Source organism: Alosa alosa, chromosome 9, assembly GCF_017589495.1.
Source record: "Alosa alosa isolate M-15738 ecotype Scorff River chromosome 9, AALO_Geno_1.1, whole genome shotgun sequence".
Taxonomy (NCBI): domain Eukaryota; kingdom Metazoa; phylum Chordata; class Actinopteri; order Clupeiformes; family Clupeidae; genus Alosa; species Alosa alosa.
Genome location: NC_063197.1, coordinates 14,738,984 through 14,756,548, shown reverse-complemented (window position 1 = coordinate 14,756,548; position 17,565 = coordinate 14,738,984). Strand labels below are relative to the sequence as shown.

Below are 17,565 nucleotides of genomic sequence, written 5' to 3'. Positions count from 1 at the left end.
GCAATTACACCGAGATGGCAAATGGAAAAAAAAATCAAATACATTTTAATTCCTGATGGCTCACATGCACAGGACAATACATTACTACATATACACACAAATATAAAGTTGTAATAACCAAGGCAGCAGGAGCTGAATTATTAGCTGAAGTTCACTGAAAAATAAAACAGATACCAGACAAAAAGAGAAACTTTTTCGGAGGCTTACTAATGATGTCTCTAATGGACACAGAGTATAGCGCATCAAGACATTATTCTCTATTAATTTGCCGATGAGCTGCTATGGCTTTGCAGAGGTTCTGAAGGATCATTCTTATTTCTGGCTTCCTCTCCTCACATTTACATTAGCGGGGCTTTGACATAACAGACGAGGTTTGCTTTTGATATTGTGAATCCTTTGTTGAAAGGAGTGTTCAGCATCAAAGTCTGCACTTTCTTTTACATTTGGCCTTTGATGCCTTTGCCAATTTAGACAGGCAGAAGGGATCACATCATTAGGATTCGGCTTAATGCTATACCTTTAAAGAGATATGGGACATCAGAGATGTAGCTGACTGACAGTGAGCTGATTTAATGATGGGTGCTGCCTCTGCTTCTGTTGATACTGGCCTGTTGTTTGTCTTATTCACATTTTTAGTCTCGGAATTACTTTAGAACAGAGGTAGCATGCTTTAAATTCCTGCAAATTGCATTTACACAGATTGATTGATCTAACTGATGAACTTAAGCGTACAGCAGTACTAAGGTGTGGACTTGAATCTCATGACATGTATTCAAGTGTCTGATCCAATTCAAGAGATGAAAGACTCCATACTGCGTAACTTTTTTAGACAGGAGAATATCAACTGTTTGAATGACCTACTGCATCTATAAACAACTGCACACTACTGTCTACACTGCACTATATCTTTTGTCCTGTCTATGCACCACCTACTTTGTATATCACATTGCACTTTTTCTGCTTTTTTGCACTTCTGGTTAGACACAAACTGCATTTTGTTGTCTCAGGTACTTGTACTCTGCACAATGACAATAAAGTTAAATCTATCTAATCTAATCTAATCTGATACGTACTCTGAAAGAAATGCCCAGTTATGACAATACCACAAAATGTGTTTGCCTCCTTCAATTAATCTTAGACCCCCTTCAGAGATCCAGTAAAGCACATACAAGTCTAATAATCTTCATATGAAATAACACTAAGATGATGTATTTCTAATCAAAGGCTTTGTCTAGACTGTACTCTTCCCCTTTCTCGGTACAGTACTGAGACAATGCTGAGGTTTTCCTATGTTGTTCTAGGACAATACCCGTGTCTGTAACAATAGCAATGCTGTTCTTGGAGCCTGGTCCCCCCAACCCCAACCCCAGCCCCACACACACCCCCTTCCCCTGGCTCCCATTCTTTAGCCCAAGGTCCGCTCAACACCTGCTGTGCACAGTGAGAGCAAGGAACAACTGGAGACATGTTGTAATTGTGTGTGGGGGTATGCATGTGCGTGAGCTTGTGTGTGTGTGTGTGTGTGTGTGTGTGTGTGTGTCTGTGTGTCTATGTCTGTGTGTGTGCATGTGCGTGAGCTTGTGTGTGTGTGTGTGTGTGTGTGCGAGTCTGTGTCTGTGTGTGTGTGTGTGTTTGTGTGTTTGTGTGTGTGTGTGTGTGTGTGTGTGTGTGGTCACACGGCTTTTCTGTGTGTGGGAGACAGATGCACGTCCAGATTGGCACAGCCTCCCCTGGTCCACTTTAACCCTCTCCTCAATGCCACACTCTGTCGCCACAGGGGCTTTGGGTGGACGCATGCCGCCACAGAAAAAGACGTGGAAACAATGTTTGGCGCAGCGAGGCAGAGATTACGCAGCTCTGTTTGGCTTTGGGTCCAGTAGTGGGGCCTAATCCGAAGGTGCCAGGCCACTGCAATTTGGGCCCTTTGCCTTTGGAAACTATGCGCGCCATGCCATGGAATGCCACCCACACTATCAATAGTCTTTTACATGGTCAAATTAATGAACATTTGAAGTATATACATTTATGTGTAATATGTTTTGTCTGCATTGTGTGTGTGTGTCTCTGTGTGTGAATGTGTGTGTGTATGGTTGTGTGTGTGCATGTATGTGTGTGCATGTGTTTCATGGAATCAAATTAGTGGGAAAGAGAGTATGTGTGTTCTAGAAAGAAATAATGGTGTGTGTGTGTGTGTGTGCACGGGTGAGAGAGAGAAAGAGAGAGAGAAAGAGAGTGCTAGGGCATGAGAGAGGATTACTAGTTGAAATAGCAATGGATCAACTTAAAAACAACATTGACTTGATTTTTAAATCACCACCATTGGAATGAATGAGTATTGCAGCTGTCTGTTTGAACAGCTGTCCATTTGCGAAAGCCCCGGCACTCCCTCACACACGCACACATACACACGGCACCCAACACAAAGAATGAAGATGCTGACATTGTTTTGTATTTTTATTGTTTATTGTTTATCTTGGGAAGCACTTTATAAACAATGAATATGTTATGATGTAGCTGAAGAAAAGCAAAACAAATGTGCCACAAAATGACCCAATGGGCCTTTGAAAATATCCCAATGTCCCTTGATAGGCTATTTGACTCTTAAGTATAATAGGCTTTTACATACAGAATGGAACAGAAATAACCTCATCATTTTTCTGATACACATTTTTTGTAATGTAATATGGCTAACTTTCTTTCTCAAGGTTTGAGCGAGGTGTGTAGAGATGTCACCTGTAAAGACCACAGGGAGAGGAATTCTCTTCCCCCTCTCAAATTAGAACCACATGAGCCATACAGTAGATGTATGGCAACTAATGGCATTTTACCAGCACCATTCAATTTGAATCAATTATCTCCTTGTGTTACTTCAATGTTATTAATAAGCTTTAAAGCAAAAAATGTTGTCCAAGCCTAAAACCAGGGAAGGTTTGGATTGGCTTTAGTCAAAAATTTAGTTGGCCGGTGTATCAAGATGATGATACTGTTCCAAGTGCTGACAATTCATGCCTCTTATGCACATGTCTTTGAAGGCTTTTCTTCCAAGCACACTCCAAACATTGGAGCTATCCTTCAGTCAGACACTCATATTTTATGACTCCCTCTGGCAAGAACTTTGAATGCACACACTTATGTCTTGTGGGGTGGGGATGGGGGACAAGGGTTATGGGGTGGCGGCATAAGGGTGGGAGCTGGGTAAGAGGGGGTGGGTTTGTGGGGTGTGGGGTGTCAAGAGAGGCAGAGATGAGGGACCCTTAAGTCCATAATGCCAGACAGAGCTTTCATTCATTTTCCACTGTGTTACATGGGCTCATTTCTGCCCATTGCCTGGACCTCTGCAACACTGCGTCTGCCTGTCTCTGTGGAAAAGAATATGGGCTTCAGTCCAACGGCGACACATGTTGTCAAACCAATGAGTGTCGATGAATGTGAATAAGGGTGTGTGAGACATGTTTGCAAGCATGCATGTGAGCATGCTTTACTCCCTCTGTCTATCTATCTCTCTCTCGACCACACACACACACACACACACACACACACACACACACACACACACACACACACACACACACACACACACACACACACACACTTTTTTTCAATATTTCTTTGTAATTGCCCTGCCCAGTTATATTGGAATTAGGCAGCATTGCTAATCAAAGTGCCGATTCTTTAAAAAGACAGCTGTTGTCAAGTGGCTTAGTTCTCAGCCATCTCTGTGTGTGAGGAGCAGCTGAGGTGGTAGTTGCCCGGTAGAAGCTGCCAGGGTGCGGGGTCTAGAGTTCTGTGCCTGTTCCGAGTCCGCACTGCATACACCACACTCACAAAACAAGGTAAGTTTGCTTTGTGTACTTCTGTAACTTCAGAGACATCTCTCATTAGACATTGCTAAGGGTTTGCTTAATGCAGTTCTATCAGGCTTTGTGTGATTTTGTCAGGATTTGAGATGTTGCCATTTTAATCTGTTTGTAAACGAATGACTGCCTCAGTACTTAGAATGATTAGGGCTTTTCTATTCTTTTACCTAATCCTGCATTAAAAAAACATTATTATACCACAGTGTATATAATGAACTAAAATATTTTAGCTTCAGATCTCTCTATAAAATACTGAAGGCCTTGGGTGAGTGCCTGCCTCAGGTGCAAGCATGGTGAGATAGTTCATCCATGGCTTCACTGATGACCATACTGCATGTCCCCTAAGTCTGACTTGTGGCGGTGCATAGCCCACTTGTGTAAACATGGCTGAGTAGTGTTGAGAAAGCTGAATTTATACTCTGGGTTCATGACCCAAATACCAGCTGACTCTAAAACAGATCGGGACCTAGGCTGAGCCAGCTCCGGACCAGAGGATGATTCAGGAAGGGGGGGTTATTGCTTGTAAATCTATTCTCAGTCTTGGGCTATTATTTTCTGCAGATCAAATAAAGCGTGAGTTCACTGAAATTTATAGGACCCAAAGAACAACATGAAACCTGAGTAGCGAGTGCCTCTGAGTGTCCTGGTCAACTTGAGCGGGGCCATTTTCCCCTATATTATGCCATTTACTGTTTAAATTAATCGTACAACTACTGCACAGTTTAACTGAACAAAACTCGCATTCAATATATAAATCCCTCCCTGTCTTATGACGTACATGAACAAAGGTCTGTATGTTCTTCATTTTGTCTGATGCCATCATACACATGAAATCATGTGGCCATGTGGAGGCATCGTATTCCCAAGAGGGTAGCCAGTGCAATACCATTTGTGAAGGCATATAAAAGATACCCTTGCAAGTGAAACAGCAACATTTCGTTAAAGTAACATCCACCTCTAGCTGGGTAAAATTGGAATTTAGTTTTGTCACTGAATAATAACATCTTTATAAAGTGGTAATTGTGTGTGTGTGTGTGTGTGTGTGTGTGTGTGTGTGTGTGTGTGTGTGTGTGTGTGTGTGAAACATTGTGAGTGGGTGTGTGTGTCTGTGTAGGAGAGGGAAAGGGGAGACTGTATGGAATCCATCTTACATCCTTCCTGTTCTGCTGTCCTGGAGAGAACACATTTAGATCTAGCTCAGCAACAACATATAGTTGCATATCGGAATATTAAAATATGTGCAAATCCCTGCACAGATTCCCCTGCTGGGAATAGCAAGTGTAGCGCAGAGATGGTTATTTGAGAAACAAATCTAAGCCATCCAAGCCGATGCTGAGCTAACTCACAGTCCATTGAGCTAAGCATTAGACAGGTCATTTTACTAAGCTTGTGATTCCATCTAACTTGCATTACAAATAAAAACACCAAAAGGCTTAACTCTTCTAATACACAGAATAGTGATCAAGGGTGTATTTCCCTATACATTGGAAACCCAGTCAGTGTGGTGTCAAAATTTGTTAGACGTAGGCCTAGTTATTTTTAGGTAGAAGAGCGACATCATATTACTTTAAAAACAGTTTAGTTTTCACTGCAGTTATAATCTGGAAATCTTCAATCTACAGTGTAGAGGAGGATTGGCCGAGTGGATTTTCTGTGGGTAGTGATTTAGGTGATGACAACGAGGCAGCACTGCCATTGGAAATCCAGCTCCAACAACATGGCCAGAGTTGAAGAGGCTGGCAGAGATGTTGAAAATTAGTCAATTTGGCAAAAACTACATGTGGATGAAGTTACAACAACCTGAATGAAGACCTTTATTAATGGGAAAGACATGTTATGGCTCCTCACCCTGTTGAGTTTGTTTAACCAACTGGCTCTGCAGCCTGGCGTTGCCAGTTTTAATCTTGCAAGCTTCTTTTAAGCTAGGAGCTTATACAATGGCTCTCAACATAATTTTGACTGTCAGTGCACAGTGGTGACACCCCTAACCCAAACAGCATCCAGTGAGGATTTTCCAGACTCCGGTGTTGAGAAAAATGTGTGGGAGGGCACTGCCAGGCTGGAATGAATAGGCCTATCGCATTACTTCTACTAGGTTTATTATCACACAAAATAAATCAGCCTAATTAAAAGGTAACGAGAATAATCATGAGATCTGAACCTCCCCCTTTCAAAGCTTTCAGTCTTCATATCACTTGTTGAGACTTACGAGATCATAGACTCCTTCAATGTGCCCCATGAGGTGCCAGTTCAAGCTGGTCCCTTGGGGCAGATAGTATCAGAGTGACTGACACCTCTGTGACTGCTATCTGCTCTGTGGCATCAGCCATGGTATTGGTTTAAGCGTCCCACTGGCCTGCCAAGCCAATGATCCATCCCATCTTACAATATGATCAAATCAGTGATGAAATCTATACATGCAATACCAAAAAAGACATCTGGCCTTATTCCAAAGTAACACTAATGATGTAAATCCAGTGCGATGAAAGAACAAATCATGCAGATTAATCTAACAGCTCACCACATACAAGTAGCCCAGCAGAAGAACATAAAATGAGAACTTTGTCTTCAATTTAAATCAGATTAAGTCAACCTAATACAATTATATACAAAAAACTGCTGGATGAAAGTAATTGTTTGGTATCAGCAGCAGTATAGATATGACAGACCTGGCCTAGGTGGGCCAGATGATTTCTGGTTTCCTCCAGACCGCAATGAGATGGGTCTAACAACAAAAACAAGCAGGCTGGAGCAAAGCTGGGCCCGTAGTGTGAGGATTTTAATGAGGAACATATGGAGCTGCCCAGACACACAGTCAGGGGAAACTCAATCCCTCTCACTTTCTTCCCTCCCACCTGTCTATCCTTCAGTCCAACAGTCCATCTCTCTCTCTCTCTCTTTCTTCCATTCTTTTCCTCTCACACACTAGAACTACATTGTTTAGGTTTTTGTTGTTTATCTTTTTCACAACTGATTAGAAGTTCACAGTCTTAGCAGATTTTCATCTCCTGTTTGGGAATGATGCTCCATGTTCACTGTTTCAAGTAACATATGAAAGCGTTTTTCCCTTTTTCTTTCTTTCTTTCTTTCTTTCTTTCTTTCTCTGCTTTCTGTTTATCTTTAACACTTTGTACAAAACGTTCCCTCCCCTCTGATCTCTTTTCTCTCTCCTCTGTCTCCCTTAGTATATTTTTTTTCATTCGCTCGCCTCTCCAACTCACAAAACGAGACCAGCCGTTCCTTCTCACTGGCCTGGCATTCAGATCTGCTATGAGTTGGATGGCTAATTTTACCAGACTGACCTCATTCTTCTATTGTATTAGAACAAATGATCCAGTGTCAGTAGAAATACTCTGGCTTCCTCTTTTACCCGTTTCATCCCAGTAATTTACTTACCCAGCCCCCCACCCCACCCCACCCCTTCGCAGAACATGTATATTTGCTGGGTCATGAAATGGAATATGCTCAAAAAAAGCATGAGAAGAAAGGCTTCTTTCTCCAGCCATCAGACCAAACAAAACATCTATAGTTATATTCCATATAAAGAATTCTCCCATGCACCCATCCGTCCATCCATCCATGCATGCCCGCATCCCTTGCCCACCTGAATGAACAACATGTTTGCTTCAGTGAACCATGCACATGAATAATGTTTCTCTCTCTCTTCTTTTGGTCCTGCCAACACCTTTATAGAAGTTGGAGATGAATTACTCTTCCATTTACTGACAAAAGTCATTGCTGGCAGGATAATTAGAAATGCTAACAGTATGAATGAATGCATTGAAACCTACTGAGAGAGCAAGTCAGCTGTGTAATTAAAACTATTGACACCAGGTTGTACTTTATTATTCGTGGCTACTGAATGGGCAAGACAAAACTGAACATTTTTTTCTACTAGGTTATGTAATACATCTGAAAAGTTTTTTTTTTAATCATGCAGTGCATTAACATCATCACAGGTTTCTAATCATTTTGTTTGTTTCAAAGGTGACATGCTATTTCCCACGGGTCCAGAAAAACACAGTGGTGAAAGGTAAGATAATTAAATCTTGCAGATAATTTCCTCTCAAAGGTGCCAATAGTTAAGCGTCTTATGATATTTTAACATTTGTGCTGAATTCAGATGTATTCTTAGATAGAGAGGGAGTCAAACCCCAAAATTAGCTGAACAAACACCAGAGCATTGGACCCAAGGGGGTGATTCTGACAGAGTTAGCCCCATGTGAAGAACAGGCATAATCTTGCCTAAATCCTGCTCACTCTGAAGTGAAAAGTATAAACTTTCAAATTGATTGGGCATGTTCCCATTCAAAATGTAGGCCAGTACTTTTTCTTTTTGTGTTGTATAAATAAAAGTAATCGGTAACACTTTATTTTAATGTGTCGCTGTTACAGTGTACCTACCTAATTTGGTACAGTGGTACAACCTGTGTAACAACATGTACTATCAGGTACTATCATTGTACTTGCATTATGTATTTGTGGGTACCTACATATAGTTGTTACATTGTAATACTGAGTGCTTTTACAAAACTTTGCCAATTTGCCTAAATTTTCATCAGAGGCAAAGAGCTGACCTGAGACCTGCTGGATGGGGTAAATCTGGTCATGATAGATTTGATATACAAACCATTCTTAGCTCCAGTCAAGGCCTCATTGTCTTCAGTACATGTTACAGCTGTGCTGCTACAACCTTGTTACTTATTACTTACATGTACATATGACATGTATGTTATGTCTTCGATGTCTTGGAACAGGTCTACTAATTCACTACATAGTACATATATCAACTGTGTTGGTACACACTTATTGCTCTTTGATACAGTGGCATAAACCCATTAAAATGAAGTGTACCAGTTAAGTACTTACAATTACATATTACATGTATGTTGTGTCATTGGTGTCTTGGAACATGTCTGCCATTACCCTACATACTGTAGTACATGTATCAACTGTGTTGGTACACATTTATTACTCTTTTGATACAGTGGAATAAACCCATTAAAATAAAGTGTACCAGTTAAGTACTTACATCTACATATATACATCCTGTCAATGATGTTATGCATCCTGTAATTGATGTGTTGAAACGTGTCTGCTGTTACACCACACAGGACATGTGAATTAGTAGACCTGTTCCAAGACAAGACCTGTTCCAGTTTATTCCACTGTATCAAAGAGTAACAAGGTTGTAGCAGCACAGCTGTTACATGTACACTGAAGACAATGAGGCCTTGACTGGAGCTAAGAATGGTTTGTATATCAAATCTATCATGACCAGATTTACCCCATCCAGCAGGTCTCAGGTCAGCTCTTTGCCTCTGATGAAAATTTAGGCAAATTGGCAAAGTTTTGTAAAAGCACTCAGTATTACAATGTAACAACTATATGTAGGTACCCACAAATACATAATGCAAGTACAATGATAGTACCTGATAGTACATGTTGTTACACAGGTTGTACCACTGTACCTAATTAGGTAAGTACACTGTAACAGCGACACATTAAAATAAAGTGTTACCAAGTAATCACTTCACTTGAGTGAGCTAGCCTAAATAAAAGAAATGGGAAATGCAAACAGTAGCCTCTAAATTGTATCTTCCAGTAGGCCTACATTATTCAGTTATGGAAGCATGGAAAATCAGTGATTGAGCTGCATGTAAAGGTCAAGGCATTCATTTTGTTACATAGGCTATTTAGACTATTCCGTGCAATTGATTCCAATTGTTTTGTTGTTGTTGTTCCTGTTGTTGTTGTTGTTACCCAAAAGTAAGAATGCTAAATAATGTAAATAATAGCCTACCTACGCTATGACATGCTTTGTCATATGTTATAATATATATGTTTTATGTTTCAGGTGTTTTTGTTGTGTTTGTTTGACATGAATACTCAGAAATATTGCAGATGTAGGTTACAGCCATTTTTCTTTCATATTATAGAGTAGGCTACTTACTGTTTCGATTTTTGTTTCATTGTATGAGCAAACAATTATCTCGATGTAGTTTGAGCTGTCTGATTATAAAAAAAAAAAAGTTACCCTAAATGACAACAACAAAATCTGATTCATTGCTCAGAGAACTAATTTGAAGGCTGGTTTACTTCAGACTCCTCCCATGCAAGGGAGCACAGAGTAGTCCTCTCTGAATGACAATGCCAGAAGCAGGGATGAAAAATTTAGTCTGGTTTCCCGCAGCTTCAACGCCGATGAGCAGCAGTCGAAGAACTTCAATCTAACTGAATGGATTGGCATGGGGGAAAGCGGATCTCACAACTTGGCTAAGCGGAAGCTTTGGAACTGGATTTCTCTAATGATGGTTTTACTGTCTTTGCTTTTCCGACCAGGTAAATAATGTCATCAGTCAATTTACCCGCTTGCATAGGAAACAAATGTCCCGCACCCTGAAGTCATGGAACTTCGGGTTAGCTACGGCCCGCAGCGTGTTAGCGACTCGAGCTTGTTCCGTCAAGTGTTGTTTCTATCGTGAGCTAACGTTGAGGTCAAGCAACTGACAGTGATGTTGACAAGCACATCATGATCTGGATAAGGGGAAAAAATACCTATCTTTTCCTCTAACCATCTGTTTATCGTACACTCGTTCTCCTCCCAGGCTTCTGATGCATGGTCTGCTTTCTATCTGAACTGTTAGCAAGCTAACGACTCTGCTGTAGTTCGGTACCTTGGCTGTAGAACTATTCTACACCTGGTCACGAGCTAGCTAGCAGAGTTAGCGACATTTGCAAAGCTAGCGAGTGGTAGCCAGCTAATACCTAGCTTGCCAGCTAAGTTTTTATTGAATGTTATTTACGACATATTCATTTAAAAGTTGTTGCCGTGCCATGTAACAATGGTTTACATGGTGTACTGACAAGACGGCCCAATTAGCGCTCACAATGTTGCACTGTTGATGAAATTAACGTTAACTAAGTTACCTGGCTAACTTAGTATGCTAATGTAAACTTTTCCCCTTGTTTTTCCTGATACTTTGTTAGCTCGTTAACAAGTTACAACCAAGAGTTATGACTAATGTAACGTGAAGAAATGTGGGATAACATGTGAACTACCTTTAATTAATGCCATTATATATTTGTTATCACGTGAACTAACTTTGACCAACTCTCTTGTATTGAAACATTAATTTGTAAGCTGTGCCATTGTTCTCTACGGAATGGACGTAGTTGTCTAGCTCTAACGTTATCTCAAACGTTAATGTCGCGGCCAGATCCAAACGCCCCGAGTCTGAATTTCGAGACAAATTCCCAGTTTTCCCTGATAATTAATTGGGTCTAGCCCTAAACAAGTTTACTCGAAATTAATCAACTACCAGTGTTTCTATTCAGTTTTTGTGTGCGCCCTCTTCAATTTGGACACTATACAATAAAGTTAGCTGAGGTGATAAACTTTTATAGGTTGTAGCCTAGCCTATAACGGTTACCTGGTTGGTTATCAGACAGACAGAAAGTCAGTAAGTTGTGGGTGTTTCCATAATATCTGAAAGACATTTACAGCCGTTTCACCGTTCTTTTACTGTTGCACACAAGACAAATGTGCATGACTTAATGATGTTTTCATTGAAATAAGTGTTCTTCTGCCTGACAGTAGAGGGCAATAAAATACTCTTACCACTACTATTACTGTAAAGCTTACCATATTAATTCCTGATGCATATCTCTGGTATGTAAATTCAAATGTCCCATCTGTAGATGCAAAAAGAGATTTGATAAAGTATCGCCCCTTATTTATAACCTACAATATTTTCAGTACAAATGTGTATAGATGTAGATATGCATTGGCATGATCTGGTGCCTATGGGTTTTAGTTTACAAGCAGGACAGCCCATGATTAGCCTCACATAAACGGTTCTGGCATGTGTGGAGTCAGGGGTCCACTACTAGCATGCTGTGAGAGCCTCCAGTGGTTGAGGCCGGACTACACTACAGCTATAACTCTGCTAAAATACAACAAAGTTTAATTAAATAGGTTCAGTCTAGTCATTTACTCATGAATACAAAAAGTGTGGAAGTGACTGGTGGAATAGACTAGTCTGAGAGTTGCCCTAGTTAGGAAGATTTAGCGATGCGATGTCTATTCAATTCCTTGTTTGCCTTGGGATTTTATCATGCATCCTAAACCCTCAAATAACCATATCAGTCTTTGCCATACAAATCAATTTTGATTGATATCTGTTCCTGTCTGCACGAAGGCGTTGAAAAGCAAATTACTTCCAACACCACTGCTTAAACATGTAGTTGGATTAAAAAATAGGCGTCTCTTCAATACAAAACTCTCCATGTTCACCAGTGTAAACCATGCTTGAGATTTATCACATTTGTACGTGTGTACGGAAAATCCATCAGCTGCATGTCGCTAGGCTTCTGTTTCACAGCCATTTGAAAACTACAATGAGTCTTTAGAAGGCTGTGCAAATAAGGATGACCAAAAGTGGAAAATGTTGTTTATAATTGCATTTTCTTTTATGATTTGTAGTCAGTTGTTTCAACCATAGAGCCTCAGCAGTGCTTGACTGAGCACCTGTTGTAGAAGAAGTAAACTTCAAAATGTAAAAGTGTTGTTCTCTCTTCTTGTTGGCCCATGTCAAACTAAGTTGTCTTTACAATAAAGTGTATTGCAGTCATACACTCGAGACCTTCTGTGATGTTCAGTACACATCTCTCATTTTAATGTTACTGCATTGGTTTGTTACTTTTTATTTGACATTTTGTCTTAGGTCTCAGTCAGCTGTTTAATGTAAATCTGTTAACTCTCTGTGGAGAATAGTTTGACCTTGCTGACCTGCAGCGTTTAGCCAGAGTGTTAAAACTGCACTGATGGAGTAGGGGGTGGGTGGGGGTGCAGCAGTGGCGCTCGCTGTGGCGCAAGCAGGCTACAGCGCCCGTACCATATACGGGTCCGAGTGCCCACAGGGACCCAGGTTTGAATCCGACCTGAGGTCATTTCCTGATCCCTGTCCAAATAAAAGGTAAAAAATCACTGCACTGCACTGATATAGGCTATATTTTCATATTTCCGATTTTACCATGGATACCTGCTTCTTAAACCGAACTAACCTCTCGCATAGTAGGCCACATTTAAACCCATGAAATTGGCATACATGACATGACATCAGCACAGCCCTACTAAATGGCATCTTGGGTAATATTTAGAAGCTTAAAAGGTTGAATCAGTTATATTGTTTTTGACGAGAGGATGACTTCATTGCCTGCTTTGCAGTGTTTGTTAAAAAAAAACGCATATTTAAAATGCTCCAGAAAATCAAATTTAGGAAGCAGAGTTGGTGGTTCATTGAAAAGTTAAACCACTGCCAACTCTTCCCACTGCTACCAAGTAAACATGCAGCTCTGGAGGGAAGAGAGAAACCACAGTATTGATGAAAATGTGTTGACTTTTATTTTAGCACGGCCACATGCCTGGAAGCAACATTTCATTAATCAGAATTAGAATTTCAACATGTCTACTAGCATCAGTGGATTCTGGCCTTTGGACAATGTGTCCAGGCTCACCATGGAACTTCAGAGAAAAATATTTTTACTTGTAGCCCACTTTAACCAGAAGCTCCATGTGCATTTCCTGTTTCTCAGACCTTCATTTTCTATCAATATTGAGAGAAGAATAAGACTTCATCGTTTTAGCCTTTTAAACCAAGGGATATTCCAAACAACTTTCAGCTAAGAAAGCTATCTTGAAAGGTTGTCCATAACATTTACCACTGCCAAATGAAATTATTTCTTAGTTGTGTTTTTTTTTTTTTTTTTTTTTTTTTTTTTTTTTTTTTTTTGTAATGGAGATATTGGTGCAACTGCAGTTTACAATGGAAAATAAGGTTCAGTACTGTATGTAAACACATAGGCTATAATTTTCACATTGAAAGCCTTCATCATTTGCATTTTCACATCCTGCTGTTCAGTGAGGGGAATTCTGTGCAACTACAGAATTCAAACAAAGTCAAATAAAAGCAAACTTGATAATTTGAGCTTCATTCTTGCCTTAAATGTATGGATGTTGTGATGACAAATGTATAACATCTGTCCTCTCTCTCTCCCTTCATCTTTCTCTCTCTCTCTCCATCAGCATGTTGCCAGCAGTGTCGGATCCAGCGCTGCAACTCTGAGTATGTGGCCTCTACATCGCCATCCGGTGGCCTGCCTGACGAGGGCGGTGCGTCGCCTGACACCGTGGACTACTGCACGGCGCTGCGCGCCTACAACCTTTGCACGCGGCGGACGTCGCGCGGCTGCCACGGCGACCTCACGTACCACGCCGCCCTGCTGAGCATCCGCGAGCTCTTCTCGCAGCACAACTGCTCGAGCGACGGGCCCACTTCGCCGGCCAAAGCTCCCAGCACTTCGCGGCCGCACGCCTCGCAGCTCTGCGACTATGAGAGCCGCGCGCTGGCCCAGGGCGCGGGCGGCGCCAACGGGCAGCACAAGAAGTACGCCCACTGCGGCTTGTTCGGCGACCCGCACCTGCGCACCTTCCGCGACGAGTTCCAGACCTGCAAGGTGGAGGGCGCCTGGCCGCTTATCGACAACCGCTACCTGTCCGTGCAGGTGACAAACGTGCCAGTGGTGCAGGGCTCCAGCGCCACGGCAACCAGCAAGGTGAGCGCGATGCTTCCTGCTGTCCAATGACACATGCTTGGCTTGTTTCCACTAACACCTATCCTGTTGTTTTACACCGAGCAAACTGCTTACATCCACTCAGGGGCAGCGTTCCATTATGTTGTCAACCTTAACATGCTGCTTTAAAATGCATAGTGTATCTTGGTCACTCTAGACTTGACAATAAGAGGAAGATAATTGGTATGCACATACAATCCTCTTGTTAACATGGTCCTAATCACTGATTGTGTGTTAGCCCCAAGGTGATGTGAAATGTGTTGTTTTTTATGTGAAATGTGTTCTTATTTATTTATTTATTTTTTTTTTATCTTTGTTGACCGGTTGATAAATGGGATTTCCCCACGTGAGTGCATCTGGCCTGTGCTCTTCTTGATGGACTACAGTGTGGTATGTTTGCCAGAGTGTCTTTCTCTGACCCCTGGCCATCCATCAGTATGTCCACAAGCACTGGTTTCAGTGTCGGAACTGAAATGGATGGTCTGTTGCAGATCTAGTGAACCCATGGACACATCTGGGGAAAATAAGCTTTGATATGAACAGCCTTCAGGTCTTGGCCTAGTTTTGAATGCTAGTTTTGTGCAACTGTTCCACAAGGTTCATGGAAAAGCACCTGGGAATGTATTGTGAAGTTTCAGATAAATCACATGAGATTTTATATTAATCTGAGTTTTCTTTGCCATCACGTAGTGTCAGTTTCAGTGTGGTTTGTTAATGCATAAGGGAAATAGAAAATGTGTTCACCATATTCCCCAGTGCATTTCAGTTGTGTTATTCTTTGACCTCTTCCTGGATATATGTTTTTTTTTTTTTTTTTTTTTTTTGTCTCAGGACGGAATAGCAGTGTTCTGTCTGACCTTTGATTATGTCTGTGTCATTTTGAATCCTCTCTTCCTCTTTCCCCTCAGATAACGGTGATATTTAAGGCGTACCATGGTTGTACGGAGCAGAAGGTCTACCAGGCCACAACAGAGGACCTTCCCTCAGCCTTCCAGGACGGCACACGTGGCAGTGGCCGGCCTGCCGGTGGCGAGTCGGGCAGCTTGTGGATCTCTGAGCACAACGGCGGCCCCGGGGGGCGTCAGGTTCGGCTGCAGGCGCGCCACATCGGCACGTCCATCATCGTGCGGCGCGTTGGCCGCTACCTGACCTTCGCCATCCGCATGCCCGAGGACACCCTGGGGCCGGCCGAGGAGAGCGGCGGCCTGCAGCTGTGTCTCCACGGCTGCCCGCGCAACGAGCTCATCCAGGAGCACACGCTCCACCGCCAGCAGGGGCCGCCCAAGGGCCTGCCGCTGCCGCCCCAGCAGGCCTACAGTGTGGAGCGCGCCACCACCAAGTGTCGCGAGACGCTGCAGGTGGAGGACGTTTACTTCCAGTCGTGCGTCTTCGACCTGCTCACCACCGGCGACCCCGAGTTCTCCATGGCCGCCTTCGGCGCACTGGAGGACCTCAAGGCGCTGCCGCCCAGCAGACTGAAGCAGAACCCTCCCAGGACGCTCGACGACGCGGCCAGCACCGGCAGCTCCGGCTCGGGTGCGCTGGGCTTGGCCACGGCCACCCAGGCCTCCACACACACCCTCCTCCTCCTACTGACTCTGTTGGCAGCGTTGCTGCACATGTGAAATGGACCAGGGAGGGTGAAAGGAGGAGGAGGACAAGATGACGGCTTGAGGATGGAATGCTTTGATAGAGTGGACGGCTCCGCTTTGGACCGGGACTCCCGTGCTGGGTTTAACCTTCACGTGGATTCCTCTGTGAGCTGCAGCAGCAGCTGCCATCTGGGAGGAGAGCTTGGGAAAGCATTACAATTCCTAAAGTTGGAGTGCATGGACTGTTTTCATTGCTACCATCTGCCAACTTCCTGTGTGACTTGTATACACTTAGAAAAAACAAAACAAACAAAAAACAAAGCAAAACACTAGCCTGAATGTGAACATATAATTGCTTCATGGGTTCCTGGGATTGTTAAGGCAGCTATTCGGCTATGCTTAACACACAAAGAAGTGTGTTGTTGATTTGATTTGAGGTCAATATGGACAGTTGGCAGAATTGAAACACAAACGGTACACTTCACTATATTACCCTTCACCCCACAACTGTGGTACAGGCAAATAATCACACTATACTTCAGATTGTTATTCTCTTCCATTATTGTCCCTAGTACATTTCTAGACCTGTGTGCAATAGTACAGAGTCAGTTGTTTTTTGGAAGATTGTAAGGCACTTACTGGTACACATTCTGAGCCCCATAAGTAAATAAATGGCATATTTGTTGTGAATATTTTCGATGGGATCCAACAACTGTTAGGAAATGCTACCTATAATCAGGCGCTCTGAGGTTGGTGATGCTGAAGTATGGAGATCTTTCATGTTTACCACAGATGGAAAAAAAACACACTCCCTTTTCAAGCTGCGCTACTTCCTTCATTGTTTTAAGGTAAAGAAAACAAATTCTTTATATAAATAATATATTGAAAGAGTGTATATATGTGTTTATAATGTGTACATTTGTCTGTGTATAGATGATTTAACTGTGACGTGTCTTACATACAATGTGATCTAGTGCTTTTTTAAAAATCCATATTATAAGTGAACTAATATGTTTTACATTGTAATCCCTTCCATATTAAAGTGTTGGGCACACAGTGTCTTTAAGTCTATTTTCTTTACACCAAAGTGTGGAAAATGTATATAAAGAAATATATTTACACCTAATAGACACACACCTCGGCTCTAATATATACACTTGTAAAGATGATCAAAAGAATTTCATTCAAATGAATGGAATGTGTCCAGCTGTTGTATGTACTGCCAGCCTGCCACAGCTGCATAGGTGAAACAATTTGACTCTACAGTCGGTTTAGGAGCAGTCGGATACGTCTAAACACTGTCATGCTACTACTGATGTTTAACTGTGTCTGATCTTGACCTTTCATAAGTGGGAGCTTCTCTGCCTCCTACATGGGACCCAGTGGTCCCTGAGGAAACCCCAGTCGAATGTCTTAATGTTTAGGCAGTGAGTGGAACATGCCCCTGTCCATCCTGCTACATCAGATCTTTTGGGATCGCC

The 17,565-nt window shown here is 42.2% G+C and overlaps 1 protein-coding gene across 1 annotated transcript; it reads left to right on the top strand.

Annotated features, from left to right (window-relative positions):
- Positions 1-10,006: 10,006 nt before the first annotated feature.
- On the top strand, positions 10,007-17,140 carry rgmd (RGM domain family, member D). The gene is made up of 3 exons (XM_048253460.1): positions 10,007-10,199; positions 13,945-14,474; positions 15,401-17,140. Exons 1-3 carry the CDS (start codon positions 10,106-10,108, stop codon positions 16,115-16,117), a joined length of 1,341 nt encoding a protein of 446 aa, XP_048109417.1. The 5' UTR covers positions 10,007-10,105; the 3' UTR covers positions 16,118-17,140.
- Positions 17,141-17,565: the final 425 nt, after the last annotated feature.